At 45.5% G+C, this 16,798-nt stretch overlaps 1 protein-coding gene across 1 annotated transcript; it reads left to right on the forward strand.

The window, feature by feature from the left end:
- The first annotated feature begins 268 nt into the window (after nucleotides 1-268).
- Nucleotides 269-6,470, forward strand: ARC (activity regulated cytoskeleton associated protein). The gene is made up of 3 exons (XM_009936392.2): nucleotides 269-3,578; nucleotides 4,124-4,292; nucleotides 4,693-6,470. Exon 1 carries the CDS (start codon nucleotides 788-790, stop codon nucleotides 2,000-2,002), a length of 1,215 nt encoding a protein of 404 aa, XP_009934694.2. The 5' UTR covers nucleotides 269-787; the 3' UTR covers nucleotides 2,003-3,578; nucleotides 4,124-4,292; nucleotides 4,693-6,470.
- Nucleotides 6,471-16,798: the final 10,328 nt, after the last annotated feature.

Genomic DNA, 16,798 nt, shown 5'->3' on the forward strand with positions numbered 1-16,798 from the left:
CAAGGCGGAAGGTGCGATTACTCATCCATCTATCCAACTGTCTCCAGCACCTTTCAAGTGCTTCTCGCGTCGAGTCTGGGGGCGTGCGGGAGGGGGTGGGAAGCGAGGGGAGGCTGCCAAGATCTGGGTTGCCACAGACACCGGCCTCGCTTTTCCTCCAATGAACGCTGTGCTGAGAGTGCGAGAGGAGGCAGGGCACCACCCACATGTTGAGCTGTGTGGGGTATAAGTAGATGGAAGAGCCTGGACTAGTGGCAGTTCAGACAGGGAAGCAAAGCAGCTCTTTGCATCTCTAGCGAAAGCGTTTCTGACTCGCCAAGTTTACCAGAGGAGAAATCACTGGGATTTTTGCAGCAGCTTCCAGCTTCTGTGTGCATCTCTGTGTGTTTTTCTCCAGCGGGGACTCTCTGCCTTTCAAGATTCTCAGCTTCGGAAGAGCAGGTAGTGGGCACGCGTGCGTGGCCGGACATCTGAACCAACTCCTCTCCTTGTTCCTGGAGGATCCTGGCTCTCTCTGGGACACCCTGAGCACATGAGACTGGCGTTTCCAGCTGGGCACCGGGAGAAATTTGCCTACAACTCTCTCTGGGATCCACGGGGACCGAACAGCTCGCTCTGCGGTGATATCTGATTTGGTTGTGTTTGTGTTGAAAAGTCCTTTGAGGGGGGTTTGGAAGTCTCTGTGTGTCTTTCGGGAAGTGTTGTGGTGTGGTTTTTGAGAGCCAGCTCTAGCACCAGGGCTTACAACCCAGTTCTTTCTGTGTTTGACACTCTCACGGTCGGAGCCATGCAGCTGGATAATGTCACCAATGCAGGCATCCACTCCTTCCAGGGGCACCGTGGAGTTGCCAACAAGCCCAATGTGATCTTGCAGATAGGGAAATGTAGGGCAGAAATGTTGGAGCATGTCAGGAGGACCCACCGGCACCTCCTGTCTGAGGTCTCCAAGCAGGTGGAGCGCGAGCTGAAAGGCTTGCAGAAATCAGTGGGGAAGTTAGAGAATAACTTAGAGGACCATGTCCCAACTGATAACCAAAGATGGAAGAAGTCCATCAAGGCCTGCCTGGCCAGGTGCCAGGAAACTATTGCCCATCTGGAGAGGTGGGTCAAGAGAGAGATGAATGTTTGGAAGGAGGTCTTTTTCCGTCTGGAGAAGTGGGCGGACCGTCTGGAGTCCATGGGAGGCAAATATTGCCCTGGAGACCATGGCAAGCAGACTGTGTCCGTTGGGGTGGGAGGCCCTGAGATAAGGCCAAGTGAGGGGGAGATTTATGACTATGCCCTTGATATGAGCCAAATGTATGCGCTGACCCCTCCTCCTGGGGAGATGCCCAGCATCCCCCAGGGCCAAGATTCCTACCAGTGGGTCTCTGTGTCGGAGGATGCTCCAGCCTCCCCAGTGGAGACCCAGGTCTTTGAGGATCCCCGGGAGTTCTTGAGCCACTTGGAGGAATACTTAAAGCAGGTGGGTGGAACAGAGGAGTACTGGCTGTCTCAGATCCAAAACCACATGAACGGCCCAGCTAAAAAGTGGTGGGAATATAAGCAGGACTCTGTCAAGAACTGGGTCGAGTTCAAGAAGGAGTTCCTGCAGTACAGCGAGGGGACTCTGACTAGGGATGCTATCAAAAGGGAGCTGGATTTGCCCCAGAAAGAGGGGGAGCCCCTGGACCAGTTCCTTTGGCGCAAGAGAGACTTGTATCAGACCCTCTATGTTGATGCAGATGAGGAGGAAATTATCCAGTATGTGGTAGGCACCCTCCAGCCCAAACTAAAGCGCTTCTTGAGTTACCCCTTGCCCAAGACTTTAGAGCAGCTGATCCAAAGAGGAAAGGAAGTTCAAGGCACCATGGACCACTCTGAGGAGCCCAGCCCACAGAGGACCCCTGAGATTCAATCAGGAGATTCTGTGCAGAGCATGCCTGCCTCAACCACTGCCAGTCCTGTGCCTAGCAATGGGACTCAACCCGAGCCCCCTAGCCCACCAGCTACTGTCATATGAGCTAGTCCAAGGAAGGCAGCAGTCTAGGTTACATGAAATGGAGAAGGGGGCTTATTTAGGAAGCTTCTCCTTGGAGAGAGGTTCTGGCTGAGATGAGACATGAGGTGTGCTCAGTCCAACAGCCCATAGCAGATGAATTAACTTTGCTTGTGGGGGGAGGGAGGCAATGGGGAAGAGGCATCTTAGGATGCAGTTGCCCACCTCACCTAACCCATGCAATATGGTGGTGCTGGAGATACTGCTTGCACCACTATGGGGAATGGACAGTTTTATGAGATCCCTGACAAGAAACTAGAAACAATTCTCAACTTCAGAGGCAGCCGCTTAGCACTGGCGGCTTTCAAGGACTTCATAGGAGTGCAGCAGGTGGCTGAGGGTTCCTACCCATCTGGATTTGTCCTTCTCCTCTCCTCCCACTTCTGAAGAGGTGTCCCTGTCCTAAGGAGACATCTTTATTTTGACCCATGTCCATTTCTGATGTACCACTGGGCTTCTGTTCACTTGGAAATGTCCTGTTCTTACTTGCTCCAAAGGATTAAATATTTTTCAGAATTATTTTTTAGAAGAAAAGCTATGACTTCAGGAACTGAAAACTTTAAGAATCTGGATTATTTTTAGTGTTTTTCATTTCATTGCACCTGATACCTGCTTTAAGGTTTTTCCTCTCAAGAGGCTCTTACAGGTTTACTTCTTGTTTTAGTTTCTGCTCACTCCAATCAAGGCCACTGCAGTGCAGAAGCAGATTTCACCCTTTCTCTGCACATTATACTGTGCATTCAGCATGAAACAGGGTTTCAAATTAAATTCTAGGCTCATTTATTGAAGGAGCAGTCTGCTTCCTTTCAGAGAAAAGAATGTGTCAAGGTGGAGAGAAGAGGCACCAGAGCTATATATTTTTTTTTTTTGGGGGGGGGCAGGGGAAAGGAAGTAAATCCTTGTACTTTGAATGAAACAAACAAACACATCCTAAATCCAGAGCAAATATCCCCAGAGCAGCAGATCAAGTCCATGCTGACATGTGGAGACAACGGGAGCTTTTGCCATGTAAAAGCAAAACAAAGTGAAGAGAGGAGCTGTGTGTCCCAGCACAGTTTCAGCTGTGCATCACAACAAAGAGTTTCTACTCACACAGACAGACTCAAAACGCTCTTGGAAAGCCTGGCATCCCTGTCCTGGACCACCTGAGGACCGAGAACTGTCTATTCATAAAGAACTCTCTACAACTTCTCTTTGACATATACGGAGATGGACTTGGACTCTGTGACGTTTTCTGTGTTGAGACAGTAATGCTTAGTGCCCACCTTGCTTTGGCTAGCACCTGATGATAAGACTTTGGGATAAAACTGCTGTAAGACATATTCAGGAAGTTTGGCTCTTCAAAGCTCCTTAAGGCTGGACACATCTTGAGTATCATCTGCATTCACCACCAGACTAACTAAGCAACACCTCCACAAGAGATGCAGTAGGGATGCAGCAACCGAATGCCCCTGAGATGCTCCTGGCATTACTACGGCAGTGACGTGTGGCACTGGTGGCTTGGAAGATCTTTGGCGTGCCTCCTTCCAAGAGGCTGGAGGTAAGGCAACTCTCTGATATTCTCCTCTCTGCAATCCTCAGACCTAAATTAGCCATAGCCCATCCAGTAGGAGCCTGGCACTGCGATAAAAAAGAGTCTGAACTGGGACATGAAGCATCGTGACAGATTAGCACTGGGAGAAGGGGGAAGGGAGAGCCAGCCAAAGGGAAATAAAGGACAGTGAGAGGGATAAGTTTCCAAACAGGGCAGTATCTTCGGAAGCTTATTCATTAGCCCAGCCCAAGGACATGCCCCATGAAGCTCTGGGCATGAGTCCCCAGCTATGACAACATGTCACTGGTCTGTGCATAGCCCGAAGGAGATGCATGTCTGCTCTGCATTGTTGCTAGAAGTGAGTCGGTCTCAGGAACGGTGGGAGTTCTCCTTTCACTTTGTTCAGAGTGAGTTAGTTTGACAGTGGCTGAGTCTGCAGAGAGAAGGGAGCATTTCTTACTAATGACCTGGGATGAGTGGTGGGGGAGTGGGTGTCATTGCTGAGGATGAGCTGGCCATGCATTACAAGCATTATCTTCTCTTGGTTACAGTGACTCACTCAGATCCTCCTCTGAGAAGGAATCACTTCACAGTGTTCAGGATTTGGAAGAAAAGCCAAAGAGAAAAAGCTTCAAAACCAAGGGTTCAATATCAGACCTGCTGTTAGGGTCTCCTGCCACAGACTGCCGGATCCACCGTCTGAAGGAAGCACTTGCACAGGTAATTACCTCCCATCTTACCCTTGTGGGCCTTTGTTAGCCTCCCCAGTGCCCTGACCCAAGATACTGAATAGCCCTGGTGAAACTTTTTGTGTTGATTTTGAGACCTCAGCCCCAATGCTTGCAAGAGGCTGGAAAGACCAAATAGGTGGGATTTCAACATCTTGATGTAGGAACCCAAACACCAGCCCCAGCGATTAATGCTCAGGGGTCAGTGTGGATCACACTTTGCTTTCTGCTGGACCATTGGCAAATGCTTAGACACCAGTACCTAGTGGGACCTCCAGGCTGCAGACACCTAGTGGGCACAGCTGAATATAACCCCATCTCCTGAGAAATCGCCTGTATTCTCCACTTTGGATATCTAACCTGAGCTGCTGCATTTTCTTTTCCTTTTACAGAGATCCCTGCTGCTGTTGCCAACTTTCCTTCTCTGTGTCCAAGCGTCCTGCTTTCCCAGGGGACAAGCAAGTGCTGCAGGAAGACAGTGCAAATCATGTACCAAAGAGCCTCCCATGCAGTGCTATGTCGCGTTCAAGGTGCTAAGAGCCAGAAGGCAAGGGGGAGCCACTTCCAACAGGGTGGAGAAGACCTGGTCCAGGTACTCCAAGTACAGAAGAATGTGTTGAAAATGAAAAGAGAAACCTAGATGCAGAACAGAAGAACCAAGTCTGGGCTTTGGGGACAGCAAGGTTGCTGGGCTCGTACAGACTGTCTGTTGAGATACTACCATACCTCTGCAATCTGGGGCCACTGGGACTCAGCTAAAGAAATCTTCACTAGATTATTAGTTACAAAAACTTTCCTGATTTACTTTGTCAAATGACTGACCCTACCTAGGCTACGAACCCTCTATGCTATTAATGCTGTAACTCATTTTTCCTGAGTTGAGGGTAGCTTCATTTCATGCGGGTATCAGTTTCAAACCTCAAGGGCTCTGGAGGTTCGGAGAAGCATCCTGTGGACCAGATGCTTGTCTGAACTACTTGAAGCCTGCACAACTGGGCCAGCTGTCTTGCCATAAAGGAGAGTCTTGTGAGACAGCAGGTGCTTCCTGGATCTGCATGGGCCAGAGTTACTGCAAGAACTGGTGTTCTTGTGCTCGCTTTGGTGTGACTGTGTCCATCCAGACCCAGTGAGCGCAATAAGTGTACAAACGACAAGAGCTCAAGTGAGTTGAACAAGACAGTTTTGGTTCACATCTCAGCTGAAGAGGACCAGCCGGTTCCTCTCTCTTCCAGAGCCAACTGTCCTGGTTACGTGAGTGTGTGTGTCAGTGTGGGTGTATGTGTGTTGAGCAATCAAATCCACCTAACCAAATTCTGTGGTGTTTTGTTACATATGAACTAAGCCAATGGGACCTGATGTGCATTCCAACAGTGTTCAGCAAAAATGTCCAGGACTAGAAAATTATATAAAACCCTATAAAGGCAGACTTCACAGGAATCATTCCCAGCTCAAAATGATGTTTGGTTTTGAGGTGTTCAGTTTCCTCAGGCCCTTTCATGGGACCTGACTGTCTAAACAGGCATTCTATTTTTCCATAGATTTTCCTGCCTTTTTAATGAATTAGCCAGTCTGTTCTACTTAATCTTTTGGTCCTGAGGTTTGTACATTTTCAGCTGACTTTTTGGAGTGTGCAGAACTGAATGTCCTGGATTGATTTTATTCCAATTATTGCTCCTAACAGATTGGAGCTTTACTTGTAGCACCCTGGTTTATATTACCAGCCCCTCCAGGAAGGACTGGTAGTTTATTTTCCTGGGGCAGAGTCATGTGAAGAAAGAAGCGTGTATGTGTTTTTTATGTGAAACTTTAGCAAATTTCAAACACTGGATATTTTTTTCCTTAGGTAATTTTACATTTGACTCTGATGAAACTACTTTAGAGTTTTTATTTTTAGTAGAGATATTATTAATTCAAACAACCTTGTACAAAAGGCAAACACATTCAATCACTGCAGGTGATAGGGGTTGAAGCCAAAAGGTCTTTGTAAGCCGACATCACTTGCCCTAGATCTGACTGTATAAGGCAGTTTATTCCTCATGTGTTATGTTGGAGTTACAAGATCAGACCAAGCCACTAGAACCTATTAATAAAATAGTGCTACATTCTATTTGCTATTGTAGCAAAGCCTTTTGTAGATTTATACAATAAAACTTTGAAATATCTGCTTCAATTGCCTTGTGCCTTGCTCTCTGGTCCTTCTTTCTTGGTTCGTGGGAGACTCAAGTATCTATTGCCCTCTGAAGATTTGATCTTCTCAGCCATTTGGGCCTATTAGACTCATGAAATCTACCTTCTCAGCAAAAGCAGAAGACTGATGTAAAAAAGAAATGTGCTGGGCCTTTGGAGAAAAGGGCTTGGATATAGAAAACATGGAGGTGTTTTAAAGGAGTTGCTTAGCATCTCCGATGGAGTCAAATGTAGCCCGTGAGGCTGGGAGAAAAGGTCCCTTGTGAAACTGTGGATTGTGCAGGGTTCCTGTTGGTTACAACTAAAAGAAAGGCTATTGAAATAGATAGCAATCACATTCCCACCCATGCATGACAGGTAATATGCATGGAAGAGCTTAGGCAAGTCAGGATAATGTACAGAAATCACTAAGCCTGAATCAGCTCTACTTGATATCCAGAGAGACTTCAGCAGTCAGAAGATGCAGAACTCAGCAGTGCAGAGACCCATGGCTGGTGCTTTGCTACGTGATGCATTCTCCTACAGCAGGGTTATTCTCCTTTCCTTGGATTCAGTACCTATAAAACACCTCTGGGTGGTCGGGGCTGGAGGAAGGGAGCTTAGTAGGGGATGTAGCTGAGGGTGTTTTAAATTGAAAGGAGTATTTTTGCAACAGGCTGGACTCAAAGTTCTGGCCCCAAAGATCCTCAGTCCATGGGGACAGAGCACTCTGCCTCTGCAACTCCCTCCTCTTCTGAAAAAGTTTTGCTCTCAGGTAGATTTTAGTCCCATTCCCTGCTCCATCCCTGCTGTCTCTCAGACTAAGAGGGTGTTAGGACTTACCATCCAGGGTATGACATAACTGCTAATGTGCACTCAGGTAGGTCAGCTGGAGAAACAAATGGACTCATTCCTTTCACAACAAGCACGAAATGTGCATTGTCAAACGCACCTCACTGGTATGCCTTTTGGGCTCAGGTTGGAAAGGCAGAAAAAGGTCTGATGGCCAAAGGTGCCTAAAGGACAGCTTCTAACCTTAGTGTCTTCAGCTCTTTACAGCTCATTCAACCACAAAGTCTTATCAAGAGTGAGAAACCTTGAAGGTGTAGCTTGAGTCCACAGTCGAACTCTGCCTTTGTGCCGTCAACTACTGTCTTCAGTAAGGAGGTGAAAAATAAGAGGGGAAAGATCAGCAACACAGGCGCAGCCAGTGTCGTCCCATCCTAGGACAGTATAGGAGAAACTGGTCAGGAGAGCAAGGTCAGACTTTGCATGCTCTACAGACATGGCCATAAGGCTGGGTCTCCTGCAAGGACCAACCCAGTGCCTTGCAGAGTGAAAAGCAAGAGCTAATCAGCTGGAGGTGCTGAGCTCTTCCAGCAGAGGGGGGCAGAACTCCACTGTACACTGTGGGAATTAAAATTAAAATATACTTTAAAGAGAAAAATCTGTCCTCATCATCATCTATCGCCACTTAGCCCACCCCCACAGCTTCAGAGATACAAGATCAGTGGTTGCTGCAGTTGAGGAGGTCTGAAGGCAAGGAGAGAAGGGGCGATGAGAGATCAGTGTGCAGAGGTGAGGAGGACCGATGATCAAGTAATGGTGAGGAAGAAGGATAGGATTGGGGTGCACTGCTGAGGGAGGTGGGAAAGGCAGATGAGGCTGGGAAACACTTGACTGCTGGATAAATTTGGAAGATTTCCAACTTTGTTTCAGAGCCTTCCGGATTTCAATCCAATAATTGTTATTTACTTTCTTTCTGACAGTTCCAGATGAAAACCCTTAGAGAGTCACTAGGCCTACAGCTTCATTTGTTGAAGGAATGCCTTATTACTGCTCCTGGCTCCATCGGTAGGGAGTCACCTGGGACAGATATAGCCCAGCGATGGATTAACTGCCTCAGACTGGTGAAACTCCCTCCAAAATTATTAATTAACACTTCATAATATCTCTTTTTTCTTTCTCTATTTATTGTGTATATACTGATGAGCTCCTTAACTTGCTTATTCAGGACAGCTTAAAGCAAGTGCTAAGATGGACCTTCTCAGAGTGTCACATTCATGTATGAAATATATTTTTCTCTTTTTTTTTCCCCATCTCCTTGTGTTTTAATCAAAGTGATCACACCGGTCAGTCACGTAAATCATATTTATTGACTTTTCAGGCAGGCGTGTGTTTGTGCACAGCCTAACTGCTCCCCTGGAGCCACTCATTCCAGCAAAGCAATGAGTAATTAGGAAGGTTGTGAAACTTTCATTATTGACACAATCGGCTATAATGGCTCCACTTACCACGTCAATACGATGCTCTGGTGAGCTCTGGGTGTTCACTCTGATCAAGGAGCAGGATGCTGTCTCAGACCTATTCCCACAGATACTAAGTACAAATTGCAGACAGGTGACATGCTTTTTTACAGCTAATATGTAATCATTAAAAACTGAAAGGAGGATTGCTGTGTGCAAAATCGGGCTTAATTCAGCAAACAGTTTTAGGTGAAAAAAAACGTAGGTGATAATTATTGAAGGGGCAGCCATTTTCATTACTTTTTAGGCTACATTGTGGAAGTTTTAGGATTCCATTTCCAAAAGTTAAATGCAGTGTCAGTGTGTTTTTCAGTCTTTCCACCTTGTACGTTTATTAATTTTCAACCTGTTAACTTGTATCTTGCAAAACCAGAGACTCCCAAAATCACTAAAAGTCTACGTGATTCTGATACAGAACTGCTGAACAGAGGACAGTTTTTCCATTGCCCCCAGGTAGGGACACACTGAATGTGCTCAGCCAATGTCAGACAAAAGAAAAAAAATGCAAGCCATAAATCCTTCGAAAATCAGATTTCATTTAGCCTTGAAGTTTATAGAAACACTTGCTGGCATAAAGTGTTTTTTTTCTAGAGTAACAGAATCTTGACGCTTTCAAAATGAGCTTTTTGACTTTATCTTTCTAAAAAGCATCACTTAAAAATTGACTTCAACTTCAAAAACCACAAAGGAAAGAAGAAAAATAAAGTACAGAAAGGTTAGAAAACTCATAAAAGAAATTGAGTGAACTGGTTTGGGACTCAGAGGTATATGCTGAGTAGGTGCAAGAAGAAATCTCTTTTTTCATCTTCAATTTAATCCATTGAGATATTAGGAGAATACCTTTCTGACTTCACCTTGCCCCATTTTGCCCTCTCATGATTTGACTATTCTACTAAAAAAACTCCATTATTTCCCTCAATGCAAAAAATATACCCTCTATGGTACTATGCTGCACACTTCAGTGGTACAGAATTTTCTGGGTGTCACTGGAATGGTGTGAATCCCTTCCTTATCCAAAATGAAGTTATTTTCCCAACAGGGTTGAGCAACAATCCATCTTTGTAACCAGGATCACAGAGCCTATGTTACAAACTTGAAAAATTACAAATCCACTCACTGGAAGGCCCATATCCACTGCCAATTTTGACACCAGCAGAAGCCGAACTTACAGACTTTCCACCTTAAAGCCACCTTAAAGACTGTCTTCAGTTTAGGCAACGGTATCAGTGCAGTACTCGAGGTAGTCTGTGCTGATGTTTAGTTATAGCCTGCCCTGGAATTCAGGGACCATTTGTGCTTGCTTCATCTCAAAGTAAGGACAAAGGGAACAAGAACAATAGGAACAGCCAAGAAGCTTTGGACGGCAAAGCTGTGCATGTTGTGCTGTGGAGACAGATGTAGACTAACGGTGATTGTGGTTTGTGTTGTGATCTCCCACTGGCTCAGGATCTCAGCTAAGTCCTGTCCACCCTGTGCACTCATCTAGCCCTCCCTCCAGATGGCTATGTTGTGTCCCAGCATTGTAACCATGGTTAAGTTGAAGATGACAATAGTTTAAAAAAGCCCACAGTGAAGGCAGGCACAGTAGATACCAAGCAAATTTGGCATCTCCCAACTTCTTCCCCATGTTGGCTCCCCAGTTACACACGTCTTGCCCAAAAGTTCTCTCCAGAGACTCACAAGCACTATGGGGATTTTTTCATACCATATTGAATAAATGATGCTGGAAACCTGGTGAGGAAAGGGCAATACCAAAGCAGACTTTCTAGATAAGCACAGGAGTTGCTTTAGCACCATTCTGGTGGAGGAAGGCCTCGGAGTGACTTTATGTACCAACCAAATCCAGGGCAGAAGAGGAAATCCTGGGGTCACTCTACTCCCATTCATGTAGCTAGCTGGCTCCTGGGCTAGTTACAGCCTACAGTGGTCACCCTTCTGCTCTTGCCCATAACTTAGCAGACATCTCAGCAACCTGGTGGTACCTAAAACTGTGAAGAAAAACTGGCTCATTTGCAGTCAGTCCCCCATTTACAAACACTCTTTTCAGACCCCGTCCTGACCTACCATGCTCTACTAGGAAACCACAGACAAATTCACCCCAAGGACTGCCCTGTGCCTGGGCCTTCTCATTGTCATAGTTTTGGAAACTGAGGCACACAGTTGAATATTTTTGCAAGTGTTCGAAGCAGAGGACATTGTGGGGTTTAATTTCCATCAGTGTTTTGTGCTTTCACTGCTCAGCTATCAGTTTCCTTTGCGTTTACTATCACTTGTTCCTCAGGCCCATTTAAGGTTCCTAAATCTCCTTGCAATCATGTAGAAACCAGACCCTAATTTACCCTGTTCGAAAGGACCTCATCTCTGAGGCTGCCTTTACACAGAAACTTTCAGAAAAGCAAATCCAAACTGAGAGAAGGCATGGCTGTACAGGAAATTACCTGGAGGACTTTGAGGTCAATATCTTCAATCTTACTCAGAATTAAGGTGACCTTAGTGCAATGTGTCTCACTTCCCTTTGGCTTGATCAGACACGCGTGTCTGGAAGTGAATTAAGTTTGGCTGAATCAACGCCTACTTTGATCCTGCACACATCAAGCATTTAGGCCAGCCTATGCTATTCACCATGAAAGTCAATGCTATCAGCTTTCCAGCACATCTCCATATAGGCAAATGTTACAATGGGTCTGGCACTTCTCTGCCTCTCAGACTCAGCGAGGAGGGCAAGGTTTCTGAGGCTGATCACATCCCATAGTGCTGCTAAGGCTGATAGGCATTGTAGAAATTGCAGGCATCTGCCTCCAGCATCATGGACAGGGCCATGGGTCTCAGTCACTGGCAGTGGCATTCAGGACTTCAGTGACAGTCCATCCAGATGTGACTGTCCCATGGGGAGGTGCAGACATCCCTAGACTATCCTAACAAACTACAGAATGAAAGCATTTAAACCTCCTATTATGGGATGGGAGACACACTATAAAAGTCTCCTTCCTACGTCGATGGTTTCTTCCTTTTCTGTCGAAGAGAGTGCTGAGGGGACTGGAAGGCTGGAAATCTGCACAGAAACCACTGGAAAAACAAACATCCAAGCCCAGCTAATGTTTTTGCTAAAACCTACCACCAGTAAATTCTGTTCCCTGGCACGATGGACACATTCTTTTAAACCACACTATGATACCTGAGAGAGCGGGCACTTTGTCTTTCTCTCTTCCACTGAAGGTCAGACCCTTGGGTGCCTCTCCATGAGGCACTCAGATCTTCCCAGGTTATGCTTTGCGCAGGGTATTGACTGCATCACAGCCATTACAAATGAAATACAGATTCAACCATAGATCAGCAAGCATGCACAGACTGATGAAACATAATATGGTGCATGTACAACTCAGGCATCTGGAATTGCAGACAAATGCCATGAAACTCCAGGAAAACATGCTTCCTATAGGCTTTTCGTTCATGAAATTTGAACAGCTGGTAAACATCATTTTTTAGAAGACATCACAAATAATCTATTAGGATTATGCAATATCCACATTTTTCCTGACAATTTTCACTCTTTTTTGTTGCTTGAACCTTATATCAGACTAGATACAGAGACTGGGCCCTTTCAATGTCCCTGCTAGTCATTCCCACCTGACCAAGCTGGATGGCGCAAGAAGAGAGCACCAAAGGTCTCTGTAAAACAGAGGGGTGATTTCTCCTGGAACCACCCTCAAGAAAACTGAAACATTTGTCAGCTGTATCAGCAGAAATCACTGTCTCGCAAGACAGTGGAGTTGTGCTGACTAAAAACAAGCAGTGTGAAATAGGACCTAGAAACAATAAAAACTATCAGGAAGAGTCTGCTTGGTAACATTACTTTTCACTCATTTTACCCAGTCACCTCACCCAGAAATGTCTCTTCAGGGACTGGACATACTTAGTACCCAATGTCCAAAATCAGCATCACACAGGGGTCATGAGATGAGACGTCGGGCCCATTCACCATCCAAGAAAGAAGCGGCCCCACTCAGTGGGTCCAATTCATTCCAAACTGTGCAATGTATTCAGGATACAGAAGAAAATCAAATCGTCTGGCCCTTTCCACAATGTCACGGTTTTAAATGACCACCTTTTTCTGCTTCTGTGGAAGACCCTTCCAAACCTACCCACAGCTCATTCCTTCACAATTCTGATTATCAGAAGTAATCAAGCACTTTTTTTTCCCTTCCTGCTCAGCCTTTTCTCTAACAATCTGAATGCAAACTAGCCGCTTGTCTGCAGTTTTGCCTGGTCGCTGAAATCAAGATGTGATCACAGACTCTGAATCTGTCAAGCCAGCAATTTTTCCATGACATGAGAAAAGCGTGGAGAAAAATAAAGAACAAATTTTAAAATAAATAAAACAAGGAAACCCTGAGAAGCTCAATCCCCTGCCATGAAGGATTTTAATAAACATTCAGATCTTGTTTCTATGACGCTGAGGCTCTACCTCTCGGAAGGTACAAAGTGTCAATCAGGATTTTCGCTGCTGGAAGCAGAGACCCAAGTCTCTATGGAAACGAGACAGAGATGACGGTGCATATGGAGAGGCTTTCTGCATAGATTCCCATCCTGACAGTTTAGGTTTGCTGAAGATATTAATACAACCGTAGTTCTGGAAAAGATAAAAAATAATATAGCTTCCCTTGGACTACAGACCCTGACTTTATCATCCCCTCTCCCTCATTCTCTCCCCTCTCATCTCAGGCGATGACCTATACGTTTTGACTGGTTTTATTTATTTACCACTGTATTATAAATAATTAAATTATTGATGTAAGTGAAAAAATCAATCTAATGAATTTCCCTCGTAAAGCATTTCAGAATATAATGAGCATTTGGAGCCTCCCAGGGTGGATTTAAACAGGAAGGTACAAGCAGAGGGAATGCTTTGGGAGTAGACAGGGTCTCCCAGGACAGCATACATATATATGGGGTAACATGATAAAGAAGTTTCCCCTATACAAAGAATATCCACAATACAAAAAATGACTGCATCTAGGCCTGACTTCTCTGAAGCAAAGCCTGAGATTTCCCTGTTAGGCAAGTGATCTCAGGACCCTTCAGCATCTCATCTTGAGCATTCCCCAGAAGAGCATCGCCCTCACAGCTCCTTTGCTACTGATTTGCTTTTGTTGCCGTAAACCAGCCAGGAAACAAAGCCATCAGAGCTGCTCTATGGGTGGGTGGTTTCCCTTTCTCTTTTGTTGCTCAGTTGCTTGTTCCTGGGTCAGAGCAAAAGAGATATTGGTGGGTTATTCAACTTCTTGACTGGATCTGAGAAGCTGAAGGGATGAATTTACCACAGGAAGAAATTCAGGAGTTGTTCTGTGCTTGCCACTGTGGATTCTGGGATCTGAAACAAAGTTTGGCTGTGTACAGAGTTGAAAGATTAGAGACAAATCTTCAAACCGAAAAGTTCCCCTGCAGTAACTATGTTGAGGGCAGGACATGGAGTGCCAAGGGACCACATAGGGGAGATAGTGAAAGGCCAAGCGTCAGACTTAATGAGCTTGCTAGGTATAAAAAGCAATGTGACGTAGCTATGACTACCGTGCAGTGAAGGTTGGAGAAAACTGTCCACTAGGACTCTGGCCCTGCTCCTAACAGGCTCAGTAAATCCGTGCCAAAACTGGTTGCACGTCAAGCAGGAACTGTCAGTCCTGGGGTAGTGGTTTAATAAGTGTCCCTGCAGGAGACATTGAGAGTGGTGTCAGTTATGAATCCTGCTGCTCTTTGGTCCTGAAACACAATGAGTCATAACCTGTCTCCTGATAAAACCTGGCGAAGACTTTCCTGTAGCTCATGCCATGCTATGAGAAGGGAAGTGGCCACCTACACTTTTGCTGTGTTATCTTCTGCAAGAGTGACAGATGTTTTATGCTAGCACATTCAGTGTCATTGCAGAGGGAATTCTGGGAAACTCTGCTTCACTTGTTGGGGGATCATGCAACCACAGAGAGTTGCCGGATTGTATTGTCCACCTGCTTCAGAAGAACAATATTTTATGCCATGCTGCAAACCACAGACCAATTTTATAGTTCTTCTAGTGGTGGAGAACTCCCACATTTTACAAACAATTTAGCTCAGGGCTTTTCTGCTAATGGCTAGAGAGAGCAAGGCAGCCCCTTCCTGCTTGCAGAAGCTTTTTTTGTACTGAAAGGATCTTACTACGCAGGCTTTTGGTGCTGACAAAGTTGGGGTTGCTTAGGTTGGAGAAGAGCAGGCTCCAGACAGACATTATTGTAGCCTTTCAATACTTAAAGGGGATTTATAAGAAAGATGGGAAGAGACTTTTTAGCAGGGTCTGCAGCGATAGGACAAGGAGTAATGGCTTTAAGCTAAAAGAGGAGAGGTTTAGAATAGATAAAAGGAAGACATTTTTTATGATGAGGTTAAATACTGGCACAGGTTGCCCAGAGGGGTGGTAGATGCCCTATCCCTGGAAACATTCAAGGTGAGGTTAGACAGTTGGTCAGGAGCAACCGGATCTGGTTGAGGATGTCCCTGCTTATTGCAGGGGGGTTGGATTAGGTAGCTTTTAAAGGTCCCTTCCAATCCAAACCGTTCTATGATTCTATGGCACCTCACAGGCTGCAATTTTAGAAAACGGGAAATTGGGTGGCAAAAATTGGTGTCAAAATTTCCCGAATTCCTTCCTGTGACTGACACTCTGTCTTTTAGATTCAGGAGGCTCAGTTTGAGTCCTTCTGTTCTCTCACGCAACTGTCCATGGGACCATGTTTTAAATAGGGTTGCTAGTGTGATCTATCTGCTTTCTTCATATGGATTTTATTAATTCATTAAACATACTTTCTGCACCAGGACATTCTCATTTCACACCCCTTTCTTGTCTAGTCTGTCCTCCCACTCATCAGGCTTATTTTACATCTTGAAATGTCCTCCTTTGAATTATATAAATCTCTCAGCTTCACTGAGACCTGGTCTAGGTCTCCTCAGTAGGTCGTTAGCCAGAGACAGTAGTTGCTGTGGGACTGTTGTTTGCTGCCAGACTATCTGGAAGCACCAGCTATGGTTTTGTAGAGTACCCTACAAGCAAATCACTCTGTTGCAACAACTTGGGCTATGAAAGGATTGAGAGCTGCCCTGCCGAGAATCCCTGGTGTATGAAAAGCTTGACATGAGCTACCAATGTGATTTTGCAGCCCTGAAGGCCAACCGTATCCTGCATCAAAAGAAGCGTGGTCAGCAAGTTGAGGGAGGTGATTCTGCCCCACTACTCTGCTCTAGTGACACCTCATCTGGAGTACTACATCCAGCTCTGGAGACCCCAGCACAAGAAAGACATGGATGTGTTGGAGTGGGTCCAGAAGAGGGCCACAAAGATAATCCAATGGCTGGAGCACCACTCCTATGAGAAAAGGCTGAGAGAGTTGGGGCTGTTCAGCCTGGAGAAGAGAAGGCTGTGAGGAGACCTTTCAGTACCTGAAGTGGGCTTGTGGGAAAAATGGTGAAAATCTTTTCAGCAGGGTCTGTTGCGACAGGACAAGTTGTAAAGGTTTTAAACTAAGGGAGGGTAGATTTAGACTAGACATAAGGAAGAAACTTATTACCATGAGGGTGGTGAAACACTGGAATGGGTTGCTCCGAGAGGTAGTGGAAGCCTCATCCCTGGAAATATTCAAGGCCAGGTTGGAAGGGGCTTTGAGCAACCTGGTCTAGTTGAAGATGTCCCTGCTCACTGCAGGGTGGTTGGGCTGGATGACCAATAAACCTGCCTTCCAACCCAAGCATTTTATGATGGATTCTATGATTCTAACACCTTCTTGAGGAAAAATGGACCATAGAGAGTAAGCTTCTGCCTTTCTAAGGCTGAATTTCACTGAGGGAAAGATATTACTGCAGAAGATGGCACTGAAAAAAAATCCCCAGCTTCCACCCGCATCTGTTCTCTGCATAATTCAAGAATTTTCTTCTTTCCGTATCTTGCTGGGACTCTTTTCCTGAACACTGAAGCTGAGTGTTCAACAGGTACCTTTTCGAATGATGA

Source organism: Opisthocomus hoazin, chromosome 3, assembly GCF_030867145.1.
Source record: "Opisthocomus hoazin isolate bOpiHoa1 chromosome 3, bOpiHoa1.hap1, whole genome shotgun sequence".
Classification (NCBI taxonomy): Eukaryota; Metazoa; Chordata; class Aves; order Opisthocomiformes; family Opisthocomidae; genus Opisthocomus; species Opisthocomus hoazin.